Source organism: Diprion similis, chromosome 4 (assembly GCF_021155765.1).
Source record: "Diprion similis isolate iyDipSimi1 chromosome 4, iyDipSimi1.1, whole genome shotgun sequence".
NCBI classification, from domain to species: domain Eukaryota; kingdom Metazoa; phylum Arthropoda; class Insecta; order Hymenoptera; family Diprionidae; genus Diprion; species Diprion similis.
The window spans coordinates 11,122,574-11,139,943 of record NC_060108.1 but is presented as its reverse complement, the minus strand read 5'-3'; the positions used below and the strand labels follow the sequence as shown (position 1 = coordinate 11,139,943).

Here is a 17,370-nt window from a genome sequence, read left to right as displayed (position 1 = left end):
TCTAGGCTAATTGAACGCCCAGGAACTCAAAAATCACAGCAAAAAAAGCGTAGGACCAACAGCAGAGGAATTACGATGCACAGACCATTGAATAAAAAATCGCAGAAACTTGTCTTTCGTTTTTTGGCTGTAACTTTTGAACCGTTGCTCGCAGCTTATTGGGACTGCGCTTGATCGTTTTCTCTCGCAAAATTACGTCAGAATAGCACCTTAACAAATCAATCGCAGCACTTTTCGAAAAGGTCAAAATTTTCACCAAAAATCCAAAGGGGTTAGCCTTGCTTTTTTTGTGATTTTTGGAGCCGAAAATTTATCGTCTCGGAATCGATTTGTATGACCCTACCTAGGCTAATTGAACGCCCAGGAACTCAAAAATCACAGCAAAAAAAGCGTAGGACCAACAGCAGAGGAATTACGATGCACAGACCATTGAATAAAAAATCGAAGAAACTTGTCTTTCATTTTTTGGCTGTAACTTTTGAACCGTTGCTCGCAGCTCATTGGGACTGCGCTTGATCGTTTTTTCTCGCAAAATTACGTCAGAATAGGACCTTAACAAATCAATCGCAGCACTTTTCGGAAAGGTCAAATTTTTCACCAAAAATCCAAAGGGGTTAGCCTTGCTTTTTTTGTGATTTTTGGAGCCGAGAATTCATCGTCTCGGAATCGATTTGTATGACCCTCTCTAGGCTAATTGAACGCCCAGGAACTCAAAAATCACAGCAAAAAAAGCGTAGGACCAACAGCAGAGGAATTACGATGCACAGACCATCGAATAAAAAATCGCAGAAACTTGTCTTTCGTTTTTTGGCTGTAACTTTCGAATCGTTGCTCGCAGCTTATTGGGACTGCGCCTGATCGTTATCTCTCGCAAAATTACGTCAGAATAGCACCCTAGCAAATCAATCGCAGCACTTTTCGAAAAGGTCAAAATTTTCACCAAAAATCCAAAGGGGTTAGCCTTGCTTTTTTTGTGATTTTTGAAGCCTAAAATTTATCGTCTCTGAATCGATTCGTATGACCCTTTCTAGGCTAATTGAACGCCCAGGAACCCAGCAAACACAGCTCAAAAAGCGTCGGACCAACAGCAGAGGAATTACGATGCACAGACCATTGAATGAAAAATCGCAGAAACTTGTCTTTCGTTTTTTGGCTGTAACTTTTGAACCGTTGCTCGCAGCTTATTGGAACTGCGCTTAATCGTTTCCTTTCGCAAAATTACGTCGGAATAGCACCTTAACAAATCAATCGCAGCACTTTCCGGAAAGGTCGAAATTTTGACAAAAATCCAAAGGGGTTAGCCTTGCTTTTTTTGTGATTTTTAGAGCCGAAAATTTATCGTCTCGGAATCGATTTGTATGACCCTTTCTAGGCTAATTGAACGCCCAGGAACTCAAAAATCACGACAAAAAAAGCGTAGGACCAACAGCAGAGGAATTACGATGCACAGACCATTGAATGAAAAATCGCAGAAACTTGTCTTTCATTTTTTGGCTGTAACTTTTGAACCGTTGCTCGCACCTTATTGGGACTGCGCTTGATCGTTTTCTCTCGCAAAATTACGTCAGAACCGCACCTTAACAAATCAATCGCAGCACTTTCCGGAAAGTTCGAAATTTTGACAAAAATCCAAAGGGGTTAGCCCTGCTTTTTTTGTGATTTTCAGAGCCGAAAATTCATCTTCTCGGAATCGATTTGTATGACCCTTTCTAGGCTAATTGAACGCCCAGGAACTCAGAAATTACAGCAAAAAAGGCGTAGGACCAACAGCAGAGAAATTACGATGCACAGACCATCGAATGAAAAATCGAAGAAACTTGTCTTTCATTTTTTCGCTGTAACTTTTGAACCGTTGCTCGCAGCTTATTGGGACTGCGCTTGATCGTTTTCTCTCGCAAAATTACGTCAGAATAGCACCTTAACAAATCAATCGCAGCACTTTTCGAAAAGGTCAAAATTTTCACCAAAAATCCAAAGGGGTTAGCCTTGCTTTTTTTGTGATTTTTGGAGCCGAGAATTTATCGTCTCGGAATCGATTTGTATGACCCTCTCCAGGCTAATTGAACGCCCAGGAACTCAAAAATCACAGCAAAAAAAGCGTAGGACCAACAGCAGAGGAATTACGATGCACAGACCATTGAATAAAAAATCGCAGAAACTTGTCTTTTGTTTTTTGGCTGTAACTTTTGAACCGTTGCTCGCAGCTTATTGGGACTGCGCCTGATCGTTTTCTTTCGCAAAATTACGTCGGAATAGCACCTTAACAAATCAATCGCAGCACTTTCCGGAAAGGTCGAAATTTTGACAAAAATCCAAAGGGGTTAGCCTTGCTTTTTTTGTGATTTTTAGAGCCGAAAATTTATCTTCTCGGAATCGATTTGTATGACCCTTTCTAGGCTAATTGAACGCCCAGGAACTCAGAAATCACAGCAAAAAAGGCGTAGGACCAACAGCAGAGAAATTACGATGCACAGACCATTGAATAAAAAATCGCAGAAATTTGTCTTCCGTTTCTTGGCTGTAACTTCCGATACTCCGCTTGCAGTTCATTGGGACTGCATTAAATCGATTTCTTACACGGAACTACTTCTATAGGTATAAGTTTATCAGTATAGCGTGTGATTCAACAAACATTATACCTTCGCAACACGTTAAAAATCTACCGACAAAATACGGAAGGTCTAACTTTTTTTTTTTCCATTAGTCATTCGAAATTATTGTGTTACGGATTCTACTGAATTGATCCGCCAACACTTGTTGGACTCTAAGGAGGAAAAAAATAACCTTGTTGACAGTATAGGAACAAGAACTGAAGAAATGCGCATCAATTTTCGAAATATTCGCCTGTTGCGATCAAATATTTGCTCGCAGCAATTTGAAAGAATGCTTAGTTTATTTTTCATCTAAACACATGTAAATTGGTATCAGTATTTTTTGACATCGATTGCTGTGAGGGATTTGTGCGATCCTTTCAATGACTCAATATCATTGTATCATATTTCTGGTGATCGTCTAGTGATATGTTTTCTGTTATTTATCTGAAGTGATATCATAAAATCTTGACATCAGTTCAAGGCCCGACTGCACAACTGATTATGAATAACATATGTAACTCCAAGAGCTTCAATCAGTAAGGAACACACATTGTTGTTTACTGCAGTCAGAACTTCAGAAGCAATAGTCGATATCTCCGGATCCAAAACATATATTGAGAAATCTGTCAAAAAACTTTTCAAGATCTAGGGGTTTGGTCTGGGCGTTGATCGTTATTCAGGACATCTTATCGTAACTATATATCGTGACGATTGTTACTAATACTTTTTTATTTTCAACAGGAAATTTATAAAGAACCAACTTATATTGAGGGAGATTAGGACAACCCGTGAATACAAATAACATAAACACATATATGTATGTACAGAGATGTATAATCCTTCGAAGTTGTAGATTTATTCGAAAGTTTTAATTAATTCATATAAAATAAGTCGATTATAATTGGTTTTCTTTTGTTTCTGGTATGTTCGATTACTGAGATTAATTGTATGAACTTGTTTAGATAAAATAGTATATTTTTATAATTCGTCATTCATTCGTATATTCATTCATTCACATAGAAATAAAATACGCCTTTGCCATACATATAATAATCTTTTCTGCCGTTAATTTCTACATTAGTTCATCTGTCGTTCTTTCCATAAATTGTAACCGTTCACTTAAGTTTTTATTTAGTTAATCATGCAATCTTCAATGACGCATGTCGTCAAATCGTCAAGTCGTGGGTTTCCTGGAAATATGTTTTCGACTTGAGGTTTTGAAATGATTGCTAATATCAAATCCACTCTCATGTTTTATCGTCAAATCAGCTTACCCCTCGACAGCAATAGACGTCCAAAATTCCACTATAATGTTCATCATTTCATAATCTTGCTTGCTTCGACTTTTGTCGAGACTAGAGAATGTGGCAGTATTTGGAAACAGGTATACTAGATCACCGTCGCTTGGCAAATAAAAAGAGATTGAAGCCAATGACAATTTTCTCAAACGTGTTTCCAATATATCTCCAATTTCTGCAAATAATTATGGTCTTTAACAAATGAACTGTCCTATTTGATGATGAATTACATGAAGATTTAGCTAAGATGAATAAGAAATGTCTTTACTTTTACGGAAAAAATTTCGTCTTCTATCCATCACAGAATATTAGTTTTCATCCTCGCTATTTAAATCCAACAGGGTCGGCCTGGACCAGCAGGAATTCCCGGTAATCCAGGTGGTACGGGATCCAAGGGTGATAAGGGTGAACCAGGTGCACCAAGTCCGTATGGACTCTCCGTTGGGGTGAGTACTTAGAAAGTAATTTTGATTGATGCGAAGAACTGATACGTCCCCACAAGATTCGATTCGACGATCGTTTCGATCACCCGGGTAGTTCTGAAGTAACATTTATAGTTATTCAACAACCAGAGATTGAACAGTCTTCGGCGACTCATAACTCCGACATCATAACTGTTGACTTATGTCAATAAAACAATAAATAAAATAAATCACGTTGTTACACATGAGGGATAAATTGGTGTCACTTCAAATGACTTAACGCAACTTTGAGTGCACTCAAAGTAATGCTCACCAATAGCACTTCTTTGACTAATTCCACACACAAGTCTTTATGCATTAGTTAGTTAAATTTTTGGAATGCACGTGGACTCTTGGAGTCTTTTCAATGGGTAGAAATCACACGAAGCTTTCAAGTGTCTCCTAAAATCCATCAAAATCTTCGGAAGTTCAAGTGGTTTTGAATAGTCTTTCTTGCCCCGTTTCGTTTCAATTTTCATCTCTCTTCCACGGGATGAACTGTAATAATTTTACAGTCGTGATTAAGTCCCTTTCCACCTCTAATTACAATTGCTCTACTTCGAAAATAGGTCAAGGGAGACAAAGGAGATGCCGGAACACCCGGGACCCCTGGTCAGCCAGGTCGCGATGGTCAGCGGGGTCCTCCAGGGCCACCTGGTCCCGCAGGTCCGCCGTCGCTAGGAAAATACATTCCGGTTCCTGGGCCACCAGGACCTCCAGGTATCCCAGGTACGCCCGGATTATCTTTCATCGGCCAGAAGGGAGAACCTGGCATTGGGCGAGGTCATATCTTTATGGACAGAGGAGACAGCCGTTACGGATCTAGACAAGGTACATCCACAAAATTCTGAGGAGTGTCTCATTTTTTGAGAAAATTTTTCTTTGTTCAGGAGAAACTGATGTAACAGTATTGGCTCTAAAAAGTGATGTCATTTGACATGTTGATGTGGTTAGCTAATTTTTGTGTGACATTTTAACGTGCGGCATCATTTTTCATTGGTTCTTCTTTCATCAAAATCTATCGACGAACGAAGCCATTTGGCGTATACGCTTCGATTTAAGCCACTCTAAACCATAACATCACTGTTTCATGCTACATTTCAAGGACCGAGAAGCAGTTTAGACGAGATAAAGGCTCTCCGAGAGCTTAAACAGCTCAAGGAGCTCAAAGAACACTACGGTAAAGTATTTAAGTGATTGCAAGTAGATGGCATTTGGTGTGCAATGAAAGAGAAAATTAGTATTGGACAATTCTTTGAGTCCATCCAAACTCCATCAGATATTCACTTTCTCTAGAATAGGATCCAGAGATACGATAAAACCGAACTACTTATCTTATTCGACGATATCTTCAATTCATACCTCACGAAAACCAAATACCCTGTGGATTTAGTTGGACTATTACGCAATCGCAAGTGTTACCACACTCGAATACCGAAACTTGAATACATGTTTTTGGTTTTCAGGATCCGGTACCGTGTCAACGCGAGGTCCACCGGAAAGTACGACAAAAATTGTTCCTGGTGCTGTGACATTCCAAAATACTGAAGCTATGACCAAGGTACCGATACTAATTTAAAACCGCATTAATCCCTAAGCAGTAAAAATTATCGTCTGTATACTGAAAATTTTCCCAGGGTTCTTGTGTAAATTTGGATAAGGGTGAGAGAACTGCGAAATAATTTGGATGACGTTGAAATTATCGTGATTTATAAATATCTACTCACAAATACGTACAGTAAGTGTATCCCCAATTTATACCCATGCGTGTTACTTCCACAGATGTCAGCAGTCAGTCAAGTCGGTACATTGGCGTACATAATTGATGAAGAAGCTTTACTTGTCAGGGTAAATAACGGATGGCAGTACATCGCTGTGAGTATACCAGTCAAAAACAACATGAAACATTGATTATGCAGGGCCAAACCTCATCCAATTGAACACATCAAAGATTTCACTATAATCCCCCAAAGTTTCTTACCTAAGTTGGTTACAGAGTGAATTTCTGACGACTGTATGGTTCGCCGTTTGCTAATATTCTAAGGGCTACTATTTCACAGAATGATCAACTGTCTCTAACCTCATAAATTTTGACTATTACAAATTGAGCACAGCTGGCACCGACAACTGTAAAAATTTTTAAGTCTAGAGTAATAACCATTAGTGAGTAGTTCCCAGTGTCTCACTATTTTTTTAGAATCAATATTAAAACAAACTTACTCTCTAGAGAAATTTTATGTGTCCATAATTAACATATCTTTTGTTTCTTCTGTAATACAAAATTTCCTTGGAGAAGAAACGTGTTCCAGTTTTGATTCCAAACAAATAATGAGCCACTGGGAACGGATTAATGAGCATTACTCTACATTCATACGTCGTGGCGATCTGTCGTCTAAATTTACAACGGTTGGCGGCCCTGGCGAACAGTTGCTTCCGTCTTGTGGCGCATGCGCACTAAATTTCAACAGACGAGGGACCATGCAGTCTTTAGGAATTCACTCTGTATATTGTATTTCTACGTGAAATATATGTTGTTACATTTTCAAGCTCGGATCGCTCCTACCAATCACAACTCCAGCCCCACCAACGACGGCTCCACCCCCGTTAAAACCACCTTTCGAGGTGTCGAACCTGGTGAATCAAATCCCGTTGAAAGCAGACGGTACAGCGGTAAGTTGTTCAACAATACAATCAATAATTTTGTTTATTAATAACTGAGGAAATAACATGACGTCAGAAGGCTATATTGAATAACGCAAACATATTTATTTCCTCCGTCCGCTGCTCAGTGGTACCCGAAAATGGTAAGGCTGAATTCAATTATAATATCAATTCTAATGTCACGATAAATCGTATCATTGATAGACAGTCATGTTTCTTTTTCATATCGAATCGAAAATTTGCATCGTCCAACGAAAACGGATATAAAAAATCGTTGAGAAATCAAAAATCTTCAAACCGTTCAAGAAATTCTTCGAAATTATGTTGAAATAAAATTTCAGTACATTTATTCTTGTTGCATACACGACAGTTTTCAATAAATTTTCCAAAGAAAAAAACAAAACCAAGCTGGTAAAAAAAAATAACTTCGAAATTAGCAAAGCTTATTTCGACTTATCTGAGAAATTTTCGTAGTAGACAAATGAGAAAAAAAGAAAATTTAATGGGAATTCGATATGATACGATAAAAAAGAAAAACACTACGTCTCAAGAGGTTTAATCTAAACGTATATCACAATATTTGCATAAGAATGAATCAGAAAAATTAATTATTCCGGACTTGATGAATCGTGGCCACAATTTCCAGATTCGCAATATAGTAATAGGATTGATAATTATATCAACGACAATTCAATCTCACAACATTGTCCTTCTAAAAAAAAAAAAAATGACCCAAAAAATTGAAAGATTTGTTTTTTTTAGCTGCGAATGGCTGCGCTGAACGAGCCGATTACCGGTGACATGCATGGAATTCGGGGCGCAGATTATTCCTGCTATCGACAATCCAGGCGAGCTGGATTCAGAGCCAGTACTTTCCGGGCGTTTTTGAGCTCAAGAGTACAAAATGTGGACAGCATCGTCAGATTCGCCGACCGAGATCTGCCGATTGTGAACATCAAGGTATGAATATTGGTCAAAAGCGGCTCCATAACCAGAAACTTATGCGAGCATATCAATAATTGATGAATAATTATGATTACAATTTCAGGGAGACGTTCTGTTCAATTCTTGGAAGGAAATGTTCAATGGCGACGGTGCTTATTTTTCGCAGAGCCCGAGAATCTATAGCTTCAATGGAAAAAATATCCTAACAGATTTCTCATGGTACGCTGATATGATTTTATGGTACTGCAGTTGTTGTTTTCGAAAGTGCCTGGGGTTAATAATTATTTGTTAATCATTTCACACAGGTATCAACATTCTAAAACTTTCGACTGGAATCGGATTGGTTTTTGCTATATTCAACTCTTTATGTCAGAGTTTTCTTCATTTTTATGATGATCTCGAAAATGATCGAGTGAAAAATTTGAAACTAATAGGACTTGGCAGCCGAATAAAAAAGCTTTGAAAGAAAAATTCGATAAAAAATTGCGAAGAACAAAAAAATTATAAGTGTTCGAAAACGTAGCGATTCATTGAAATTAGGAAAAGTGATTTTCACCGAAATCAACACTTTGCTTACACGTCATAATAGGTGATGAAAAGTAATAAACTGGTAATTTTTCTAGGCCTGAAAAAGTCGCTTGGCACGGATCGCACAAGTATGGCGAAAGGGCTATGGACACCTACTGCGATGCTTGGCATTCCAGTAGCTCAGATCGTTACGGATTGGGTTCTCCATTAAACGGAGATCGGCTTCTGGAGCAAATCCGATATTCGTGCGACAGTAAATTCGCTCTATTGTGCATAGAGGTGACAACGCAGTCGGCTAGACGTCGGAGGGACGTAGATCACGAAGATGAAATTGACATTATAGAAGATGACGACGTAGAATTGTCCGAAGAAGATTACAATAGACACTTAAATAAACTGATCGAAGATTAATCCTAAGGATTTGATACTAGGTAGTTACCAGGAAGGAAGAAAGAAGGATAATTATGAGAATATAAATTCTAATTTAAAGACTATACAGAGACTCGTACTCAAGAGATAATAAATATGTATTCCTTACAACGAAAATCGTATAAAAGTAATAAGTAGGTACATATGTGGCGAGATTACAGTACTGAGGTGAAAAACGAGGAACAAACAGAAGAAAAGAATTTATGAGTATAAATTTCACTAGTATAATTGATTCAAAACTGTTCACATATTTAAGAAAATATCAAATATTATGACGTGATTCTCATTTTCCCTAAAATCGGAAACCATATTGATTTTAAGCACTGGAATTCAAGAAGTAATGAGAAATTGAAGAAAAACACTTTTCGTATAAGAATCTGTTTTTTTTTTTTAATCTCCGGATTTTTTGAATTTTCTATAAAACATTAAACTTTAAAAATACCGTGTTTCAAAAATTCAAACATGTCTATGTACAATGATATTGAAGAAAATTTGCGAAATAAATCGAAGCATAATGTCTGGTGAAAAAATAATTTGAATATACGTTAGATTTAACAAAAAACGTGATAAAAAAAATGGCGAAAGCAAACGGTTTGTTTGAAACTTTTCAAACTCAGTTAGAGATTTTTACCGCAATGGGAAATCTGAAATGAAAATGATTTTGATACTAGATAAAAATGAAGGTCATTGAGTACGAGTTCTTCACCCATGATTCGATCTATTCCGAAGAGATTAATACGCAAATAACTGTCGAGAATAATATCCTTAATCTTCATAAGCAATGTCGTATGAAGAATGATAATCATATTTGAAAATGGTCAATATAATATAAATACACAGCAGATTATGCTTTCTGAATAATTTCAGTTTTAACCAAAAGACTGATCGTCTCAAAAACAATTTTTCAACGTGTCATATCAGCCATCATATCAATAAATTTACTCGTGTAATCTTTAATCGTCGGAGATGACTATCACAGGTCATCTCTTGAACTATTCGACTGCAGTGAAATAGAAAATAATTCTATTCACTGTTAAGTAAATTGAATTCTGACATGTCGTTATTATACATACTAATAAATACGATATGAATGTTGCCTAATCACATAAAACGTCCAGTATGACATAGTTATAGCATGGCAAGAAAGACGTTCAAACGAAAAAAAAAAGAATAAAACTAAAATCAACGGTAATTGTTAAACATTGTTTGAGTCGAGTTAGGGAAGAGAATATTAACTACTTATGCAATACCGTCTGCATATCTATTATGCGTAGGTTTTAAAAATTAAGTTTATGTATATGTATAAGACTGTACCAAATGAAGCGCCTATTTTTTTTTTTGGTTCCGTAAGAAAATTAGGTTGTTTCTCGCAAAAAAAAAGTTCTGGTGAAGTTTCAACTCGATATGTCAATTTTTCAGATTTTTCAGACAAATTTTTTGTCAAAATTTACATTCATATTCATCGTTAAACACTTACAAAACAATATTTCTAAGTATAAAACTCATTGATTTCAGTTTTTTACGAAGCTGTATGTTCTAAAGAAAAAGTTCTTATACTTTAAGTCAATATGTTAACTTTAAGCTACTTGTATTAACGATTTTCGTAACAATACTTTCCTTTCGATATTTTCCGCATTTAACCTTTCCATTAATTTTTATCTGTGGTAAAATATTGTTCATAATAGTTATTTTAAGATTCTAATACTATTTATGAAAAATTCTTATTTTGTTGATAGAAATATACAATGTTTATAATAAGAAAATACCGAGAAAATATCATTAAAGGGAAATGCGATGTTCTGGCTTAGCAGAAATATTTCTATTGATTCTGTTACCAATTTTTGAAACGTTATAATTTGCCAGGAGAACCTATATAATCAAGAGTTACTTTTGTAGAGACTTTAATTCCCTACAAAATGACACCTTAATCTTTTTTCTATCGATCATATTTAATGAGTTATAGAACATAAAGTTGGGACAAAAATTTTTTTTCCAAAAAGTTCCTATTTACGCTAGTGCTAACTAAAAAAAGGACATATCGAGTTGAAACATAGCCAGAATAAGTTTTTTGCAAGTGACAACCTAATTTTGGTACGGCACCGAAAAAAAAGGCACTTCATTTGGCACAGTCTAATATATATACATAATTACCATCGATGCATTTACATGTTATAGTCAATATCGTATACATGAATGTTCATGTTTAAGATATAGTTAATTGTAAGTGTAAGCATAGGTGACCCCACTTGCATTTATTAAAAATCACAATCACCTGAGTATTGAGTTTTAGATTAGTTAAAGAATTATGCTAAGATCATTTCTAGTTTGGAATCTATAACACATTTTACTTTCAAGTGATACATGTCGAAGAAGTTAAAAAACGCAGTTATAGGATATCATACTTAACTTAGTAGAAAAGTCTTGATTAAGTTCTGAAAAACCAAATCTAGAATGCAATTAATAATTTTTTTGGAAAATTATCTTCTCTTTTTTTCCTTTGATTGACTGTTAAAGTTTTCATCTTTTTTATAAAACAATACAAAAAATAAAATGCAAAATTCATGCACGCGTGCTTGAAAGCAGTTGCTTAGGAGAGTGGTCATAATGAGAAAAAATAAATAAATAAGGATAACAATTCAAACAATGGGTCACCTTTAATTAAGAAAAACACTACTCGATATGCGTATATCAATTGAAATTGCTAAATTGTATTTAGGCATTTAATGACGTTTAGATTTATGCTCTGTCTGTATATTTATCAGTTTACACGTTAAGGAAAATTTTCGAGAGGAGCAGCAGTGGAACAGATTTCTATAAAAAAAAATGAAAGAGAAAAAAAATTGCCATGGAGAAAAGGTTGACCATGAAAGCATCTGATTCGAATCATTATAGTTATGAATTTGTCTAAGATGACAATTTCATAAACTGTTCATTCATTGATAATGCCAAACCCTCTTAGAATGTCTTCCAAGATTCATGATTTAGACTTCTGAGAGTTTGTTTTATGCAAGTTTCAAATTGTGTTCAAAAAAATTTTTTTCTGACAAAATGTTTAGCATTTAGTTTCAGCTTGTCAGTCAAATTTTATAGCATATGGAAACTAGTCGAAGGAAAAATACTAGACTCAAAGAGAGTACTTCGTCTACAAAGCTTATCAAACCTATTCGAACTAGTCATGATCACAACTAAAGAGTGAAATTTTCGGACAGGATTCTTCAATTCCTCTCTTAATTTTTAAATCTCCTTGCAAATTAGATAAGATCACAACCGCAAAACTTGTATAAAAATTATTTTCAATGATTTCTATCCAGAATAATCACGAGTTAGCAGAATTCTAGTGGTCACTTTAATTTTTTCAAACTTTCCTTTGCGTCGAACACATGCTTAAAAGCTTCCAATATATAATAAGATGTCATATATAATATTATGTGAGACAGCTTAAGTATAGTGCATATGCTTACTGTACAAAAAGTACTGGGTAATCTGAATTATTTTATCGAAATGACTTGATAGGTGAATATTAATAAATCATCTCCAGCTCAGCTGCGATGAATGAATTGCAGGCATCGGATAGGTGTGACTGGATTGGTCAAGTAGCAAGAACGCAGAGTATTCGTACATGAAACACTATTCACTGTAGCAAGATACATATAGTAAACAGAAAATATTAAACTAGTCAAGCGGCGTTAATTCTAGAGGTTCAACGTGAATCCAGAAACCACTGTCTCCATGTAATAGTCAAAATAACTTTTGTTACTACCGTAGAAGAATTCTATAATCGTTAATCGTCTACTTGATAAAATTACCAACTGCAAGCCAATATCTGTAACGTAGGAGTATACAATATGCACGACAAGAAGAAGACGCAAAAGATGAAGAAGAATCGCATTGACGCGTGTGTTATTTATTAGTTGCACGTATCACTTTATGCATGCGCGTGTGTGTGTGTATGTGTGAGAAATACGATTTGTATACTTGTTCGAGGATATTGTATTATGCATAAAAGATTCGTATTATACTACGACAAATTTTATTCTAGTACCCAATTTATTTCCTAGTGAATACTCTCTAGATCTGTATTCAAGTTATGTTCGTTTCTTTTGTATATGATTTATATTAAAATTTCTTCAATTGTGACGTTTGTATTATTTACATATACACTATTATTTTCATTTCGGACAGAATACAAAGAGAATTTTATGAAAAAACAATTTCGCCAAAAATTTTTCTCAACATCTCTAATCCGCTGGATTGTTCTTAGTGTTTTTCAAAATTCAAGAACAAACAAATTTTCTTTAGTCTCTCAGCCACGTAAAGCGGCTGTAGTAGTCCTCGATTATTCACACTTTCTAGAAACAGATCAAAAACATTTTTTAGCTCTTCAATACGGCAACTGCCTCTGTAAAGCCCAGTCCTTCGAGAATGTAAGCCAAATTTTCGATTGATGCGTCCTCGTCTTCTTCGGCCCAGATTTCTAGCATGCTTTTACACTGTTCGTACTGTGTTCGTTTCTTCTGAAAGAATGCGATCTGTAATAAAGGAAAATTCGAAAATTGTTTGCGTCTCTGAATTTTGTCAATATCAAATTTATGCCAAAATGCTCACTTCGTCGGCATGATATCCGAATTTCGCTGCCAGATCTTTCCAGTTCCCTTTTAATATATCTGACAGTTTCGCAACAATATCGGCTGTCACTTTATTGAATTTACTGAACTTGGTTGCTGATGCCTCAACCTCAACTTGTTCGGTCTCTTGTTTAAGTACGTCCTCGTTGAATTCGGCTTCGTTTCCGTCTGTCGGAATTTCTTCGGATTCTGTTTTTATATCCGACTGCGTTTGCTAAGAAAATAAAGTGAAAAAAGGAAAGAGACTGTGATTAAATGTTCATTTCACAATAATTGAGATGAATATTTTTGAAGATTAAGCTTTGTTCAAAAATTATTTAAATTTCTATTAGTGTACGTTTTACCAGTTAGTTAAAAGAGCGTGAATATTACCGGTCGATCTTTGGCGATTTTTTTTATCATAGCTTCCAAATACTCAGGTAATTTGTTAATGGGGTTATTCCCGTGTACAAAAAAATGGGGACTCCGCCTAGCAAGTAGCCGCAGCGCTCTCCAACCAAAGTTGCCATCATTGACTTTCCTGCAAAGGGAAAAACGAATATAAAACGTTCTCTCGACGAAAAATGGGTAAGGATCATGAGATATTCCGTTATGCATACTTATATTCATCTTCGACCATCGCTGCTGGATCTAATTGCTCGATAGCTTCTGCAAAATAAGTCTCCAAGGAAGGCAGGAAGTCTCTATCCATTGATTTACAAGCCTCCAAATTGTTAGGGCACAAATTCCATAACTTTGTCAACTCAGGACTGAAACAGTGAAGTCGTAGCAATGAAATTTATGTTATATGATCAAGCTTTGGGAGAAAATGATGCAGCTATAGATTAGAAATTCAAAAAAAGAGTAAGTAACGGTCAAAACTTTTGATTCGAATCATTTCTCAAAGACATTACAATCATGAAAATGAGTCAAAATATGTGTAATCAAGATGAGAAAGTGAATTTTCAAATGAAATTTCAAATAGTAGGTACTTACTTTCCTAAATGATACTTTTTTTCATCTTCGGCAGCTCGGATTACATCGCCGATCCGTCTTTTTTGTTTCCTCGGTTCTTCTCCCTCAGAATTAGACTCAAGAGCAGGCCTCTTAAACGGTGGACATCCATGATTCTTCCACGCATTCCAGTGTTCTTCTCGTTTTAAAATGTTTTTTACAGTTTCCGCAAAGCCAGATCCGTTTGGAGGCGTTTCAGACAATAACAAATACACTTGGTCTGTTGTTGTCTTGACCCATTCGACTTGATCAGGTTTCAGCTCGTGTGTTTCGCTAATAGAAGACAGTGATCATAAAAAGATTGAGGTCAGAAATGAAATTACTATCGATGCAAAAGCAGGAAAATAACTGATTAAATTCGCATAAAAATACAAACATCGACATGAATTAATCACCACATAATGCTTGGTGGTAACGTTGGCCTGGTTTGGACCCAATGTGTTTTTTTAACCTGCATAACTCTACTTGAAATGTAGCTAAAAGCTCCACCGGCATATTGAAATATTCTGTACGCTGTGACGGAAGGTCTCAAGAGACTAACAGCTAGTTTAACACTCATCAGTAACATTTGTTTGCAAGCCTAAATTTACGTAACACAAATGCAAGGATACAAGCAAACACTAGCTATATTTTTTGGTGTTCATCAATTCATAAATAAAAAAAAAAAAAAAACAGAAGAGTAGAGCAAACAACTAACTGTCTACTTTTTAACACGTTGAGGTGGCAATGTCGCATTGAGTGGTGAAATTATGACTGACTTGACATGTAGAATGAGCGTTGTTCCGAAGATAAAGTCAAATTATATACAATTTGATTTTTATAATGAATTTAGTGGAATATGAACCTACGCTTTGAATTTTACGGCGCTGTTGAGGTACTGAAAGAGTATCAGGAACTGGAGTAATACGTATCTCCGAAAGTTTGAATCTGACAACTGCAACTCCAACAGCTTTTGATTAGTCAGGTACTTTGCGAAGTAGTGAGTTTCCTTGTAGTTTTCCTCCGAGGAAGTGTCCATCTTTGTACATTTTGTGGGACAGCTACGCTGCTCTTCTAATTTGAAAGAAGTGAACGCCGACAAGACATGCGACGTATGCTGTAATCAATTAATGACATTGATGAAAACAATTATAAAATAATCTAAATGGAAATTTAAATTTGAATAATAGTATAAATTGGTATTTACAGCAGAGAAAACCTTCCAATGCATTTTATTGTAGCACTGATTAGGATTTCTGAAAAAGTCTTGCAGTGCCCAGAATTTTCGGTACAGATTGTAATCGATTGGAATTTTGTTCTCCGTTTTGTCGCCATCTTCCACGATCTGCTCAAGCACTTCTTTCTCTGATTTCTCATTGCCGAATTCGGTGTGATTTTCGAGATTGAATTCACTAACTATATTCAACCCTGACCTCTCAGAGAATGGGAAAAATTTGGCAAGAAATAGAAGAATCCTTCCACAAAATACAGTTTGTTGAGAGCGAGAAAGTCTTCTAAGCAGATCGTTGCACATTCTAAGTAAATTATTTTTGCAGGCACTGAAAAATATCTCTTCTTTCCACACAACAACGTTGTTCTCAACAAATGTGAATAACTTCTCACATCGGTCCAACGTCATGCAGTCAAATATATCACCGAGCAATATGACCGGCATGCTGGCTGTTGTTAAATCTTTCCTACATAACTCGATACAAAATGTTATGTAAGATTCAAGATGTTGTACATTTCCGGAAGAATCATCCAGCAATACAGTAAGTAGCGTGTCTCGCAGCGCTTGATCAACGATCGACTTTCTATTCGAGACATTTGTGTTCATTTCCAGACATTTTTTTTGGAATCCGGATAAGTCTGACAACTTGAAGCATTTTTCGAGGTGGTTCTGGAACATAAAATTGAATTTTAATCTTTAAGCATGAACTTTTTTAAGCACATTTTTCTTTTACTGGAAGTGTTTAGTTATCGATAAAATTAATGAAGCACGGGGTGCATGAAAGGATATAAATATTTGAAAATGCAATTCAAAAGATAAATGAGAAGAAAATTGAGCCGTAACATTCTTGAAGAAACTTTTATGAATAGAATCATTAATAATATTACAAAATCAACCTAAATGCTAATCGAATCGGAGAAAAAATTTTACGAGCAACCAATTTGACTATTTTCAATGCTCGTCGTTATTCATCTCTGCAACTATTCACATGCTCTTCTTTTTCACAGCAGCTGCGTAGCCTTTTTCTCTTACGTTTCTATACTTGTAAGGCCTGAGTTACAGAATTAAACACCTGATCTTAAGTTTTAACTGATCTTTAGTTCAAATTTACAGAGCCAAACTGCGCCACACTACATGGCATGAATGAACACGATAGCTGGTCATCATCGATCGATGACAATACATGTTGAGACGAACAAATCATCGGAATGAATTAGATTGCGAAGCAAAGGTGAAGAAAACTTGAAAAATCATCAATGTTGCCTTGGCTAAATTGTGCTAACTTGAATTAAATTAGTAAAGCTTCTTCAATCTAGAAATCAATTCAAATTGCACTAGATTCAATTGAGTTAGGTTATGTATTAGTAAACAAGGTTGCCTTCTGCTTGTGTCTTATTCCTAACTAAAAAAGCGGCCTACTTACGTTGTAATCGTGCCTTAGTGTCTCGAAAGAAGCCATCATCGTATTTCAGCGGCAGGCTGATTTATCAATTCAGCTGCAACTGAATCAGGATCGTTCGAAGTGACGAAGAACTTCAATTCACGGAGAACGAGTAAACACTTTTCACTCACACCTTCCGCTTGCCTACCCTTCAATAACTGCTGGGCACTGCTGGCTCCGAGAGG

At 35.9% G+C, this 17,370-nt stretch overlaps 2 protein-coding genes across 3 annotated transcripts in view; one reads left to right on the top strand and one right to left on the bottom strand.

Moving 5' to 3' along the window:
- LOC124405609 (collagen alpha-2(IX) chain) overlaps positions 1-9,101 on the top strand; it is a 48,124-nt gene extending 39,023 nt beyond the window's left edge. Inside the window, exons 7-16 of the mRNA XM_046880640.1 lie at positions 4,234-4,338; positions 4,923-5,184; positions 5,459-5,533; positions 5,820-5,914; positions 6,136-6,228; positions 6,901-7,023; positions 7,143-7,157; positions 7,777-7,974; positions 8,063-8,178; positions 8,583-9,101. Coding sequence (XP_046736596.1) covers positions 4,234-4,338; positions 4,923-5,184; positions 5,459-5,533; positions 5,820-5,914; positions 6,136-6,228; positions 6,901-7,023; positions 7,143-7,157; positions 7,777-7,974; positions 8,063-8,178; positions 8,583-8,898 — 1,398 coding nt within the window. The 3' untranslated portion in view covers positions 8,899-9,101. The remainder of the gene's footprint in view (positions 1-4,233; positions 4,339-4,922; positions 5,185-5,458; positions 5,534-5,819; positions 5,915-6,135; positions 6,229-6,900; positions 7,024-7,142; positions 7,158-7,776; positions 7,975-8,062; positions 8,179-8,582) is intronic.
- Positions 9,102-12,477: 3,376 nt separating this feature from the next.
- LOC124405466 (THO complex subunit 1) lies at positions 12,478-17,364 on the bottom strand. Of its 2 annotated transcripts, none has more exons than XM_046880365.1 (8): positions 17,168-17,364; positions 15,721-16,413; positions 15,383-15,630; positions 14,517-14,807; positions 14,141-14,290; positions 13,914-14,061; positions 13,522-13,755; positions 12,478-13,430 (listed from the first exon to the last, which is right to left on the bottom strand). In XM_046880365.1, the coding sequence occupies exons 1-8, from the start codon at positions 17,204-17,206 to the stop codon at positions 13,290-13,292; spliced, it is 1,944 nt and encodes a 647-aa protein (XP_046736321.1). In that variant the 5' UTR covers positions 17,207-17,364; the 3' UTR covers positions 12,478-13,289. The 2 variants fall into 2 exon arrangements, with proteins under 2 accessions (XP_046736321.1, XP_046736320.1); XM_046880364.1 differs by having other exon boundaries at positions 13,138-13,445; positions 17,168-17,342.
- Between the last annotated feature and the right edge of the window lie 6 nt (positions 17,365-17,370).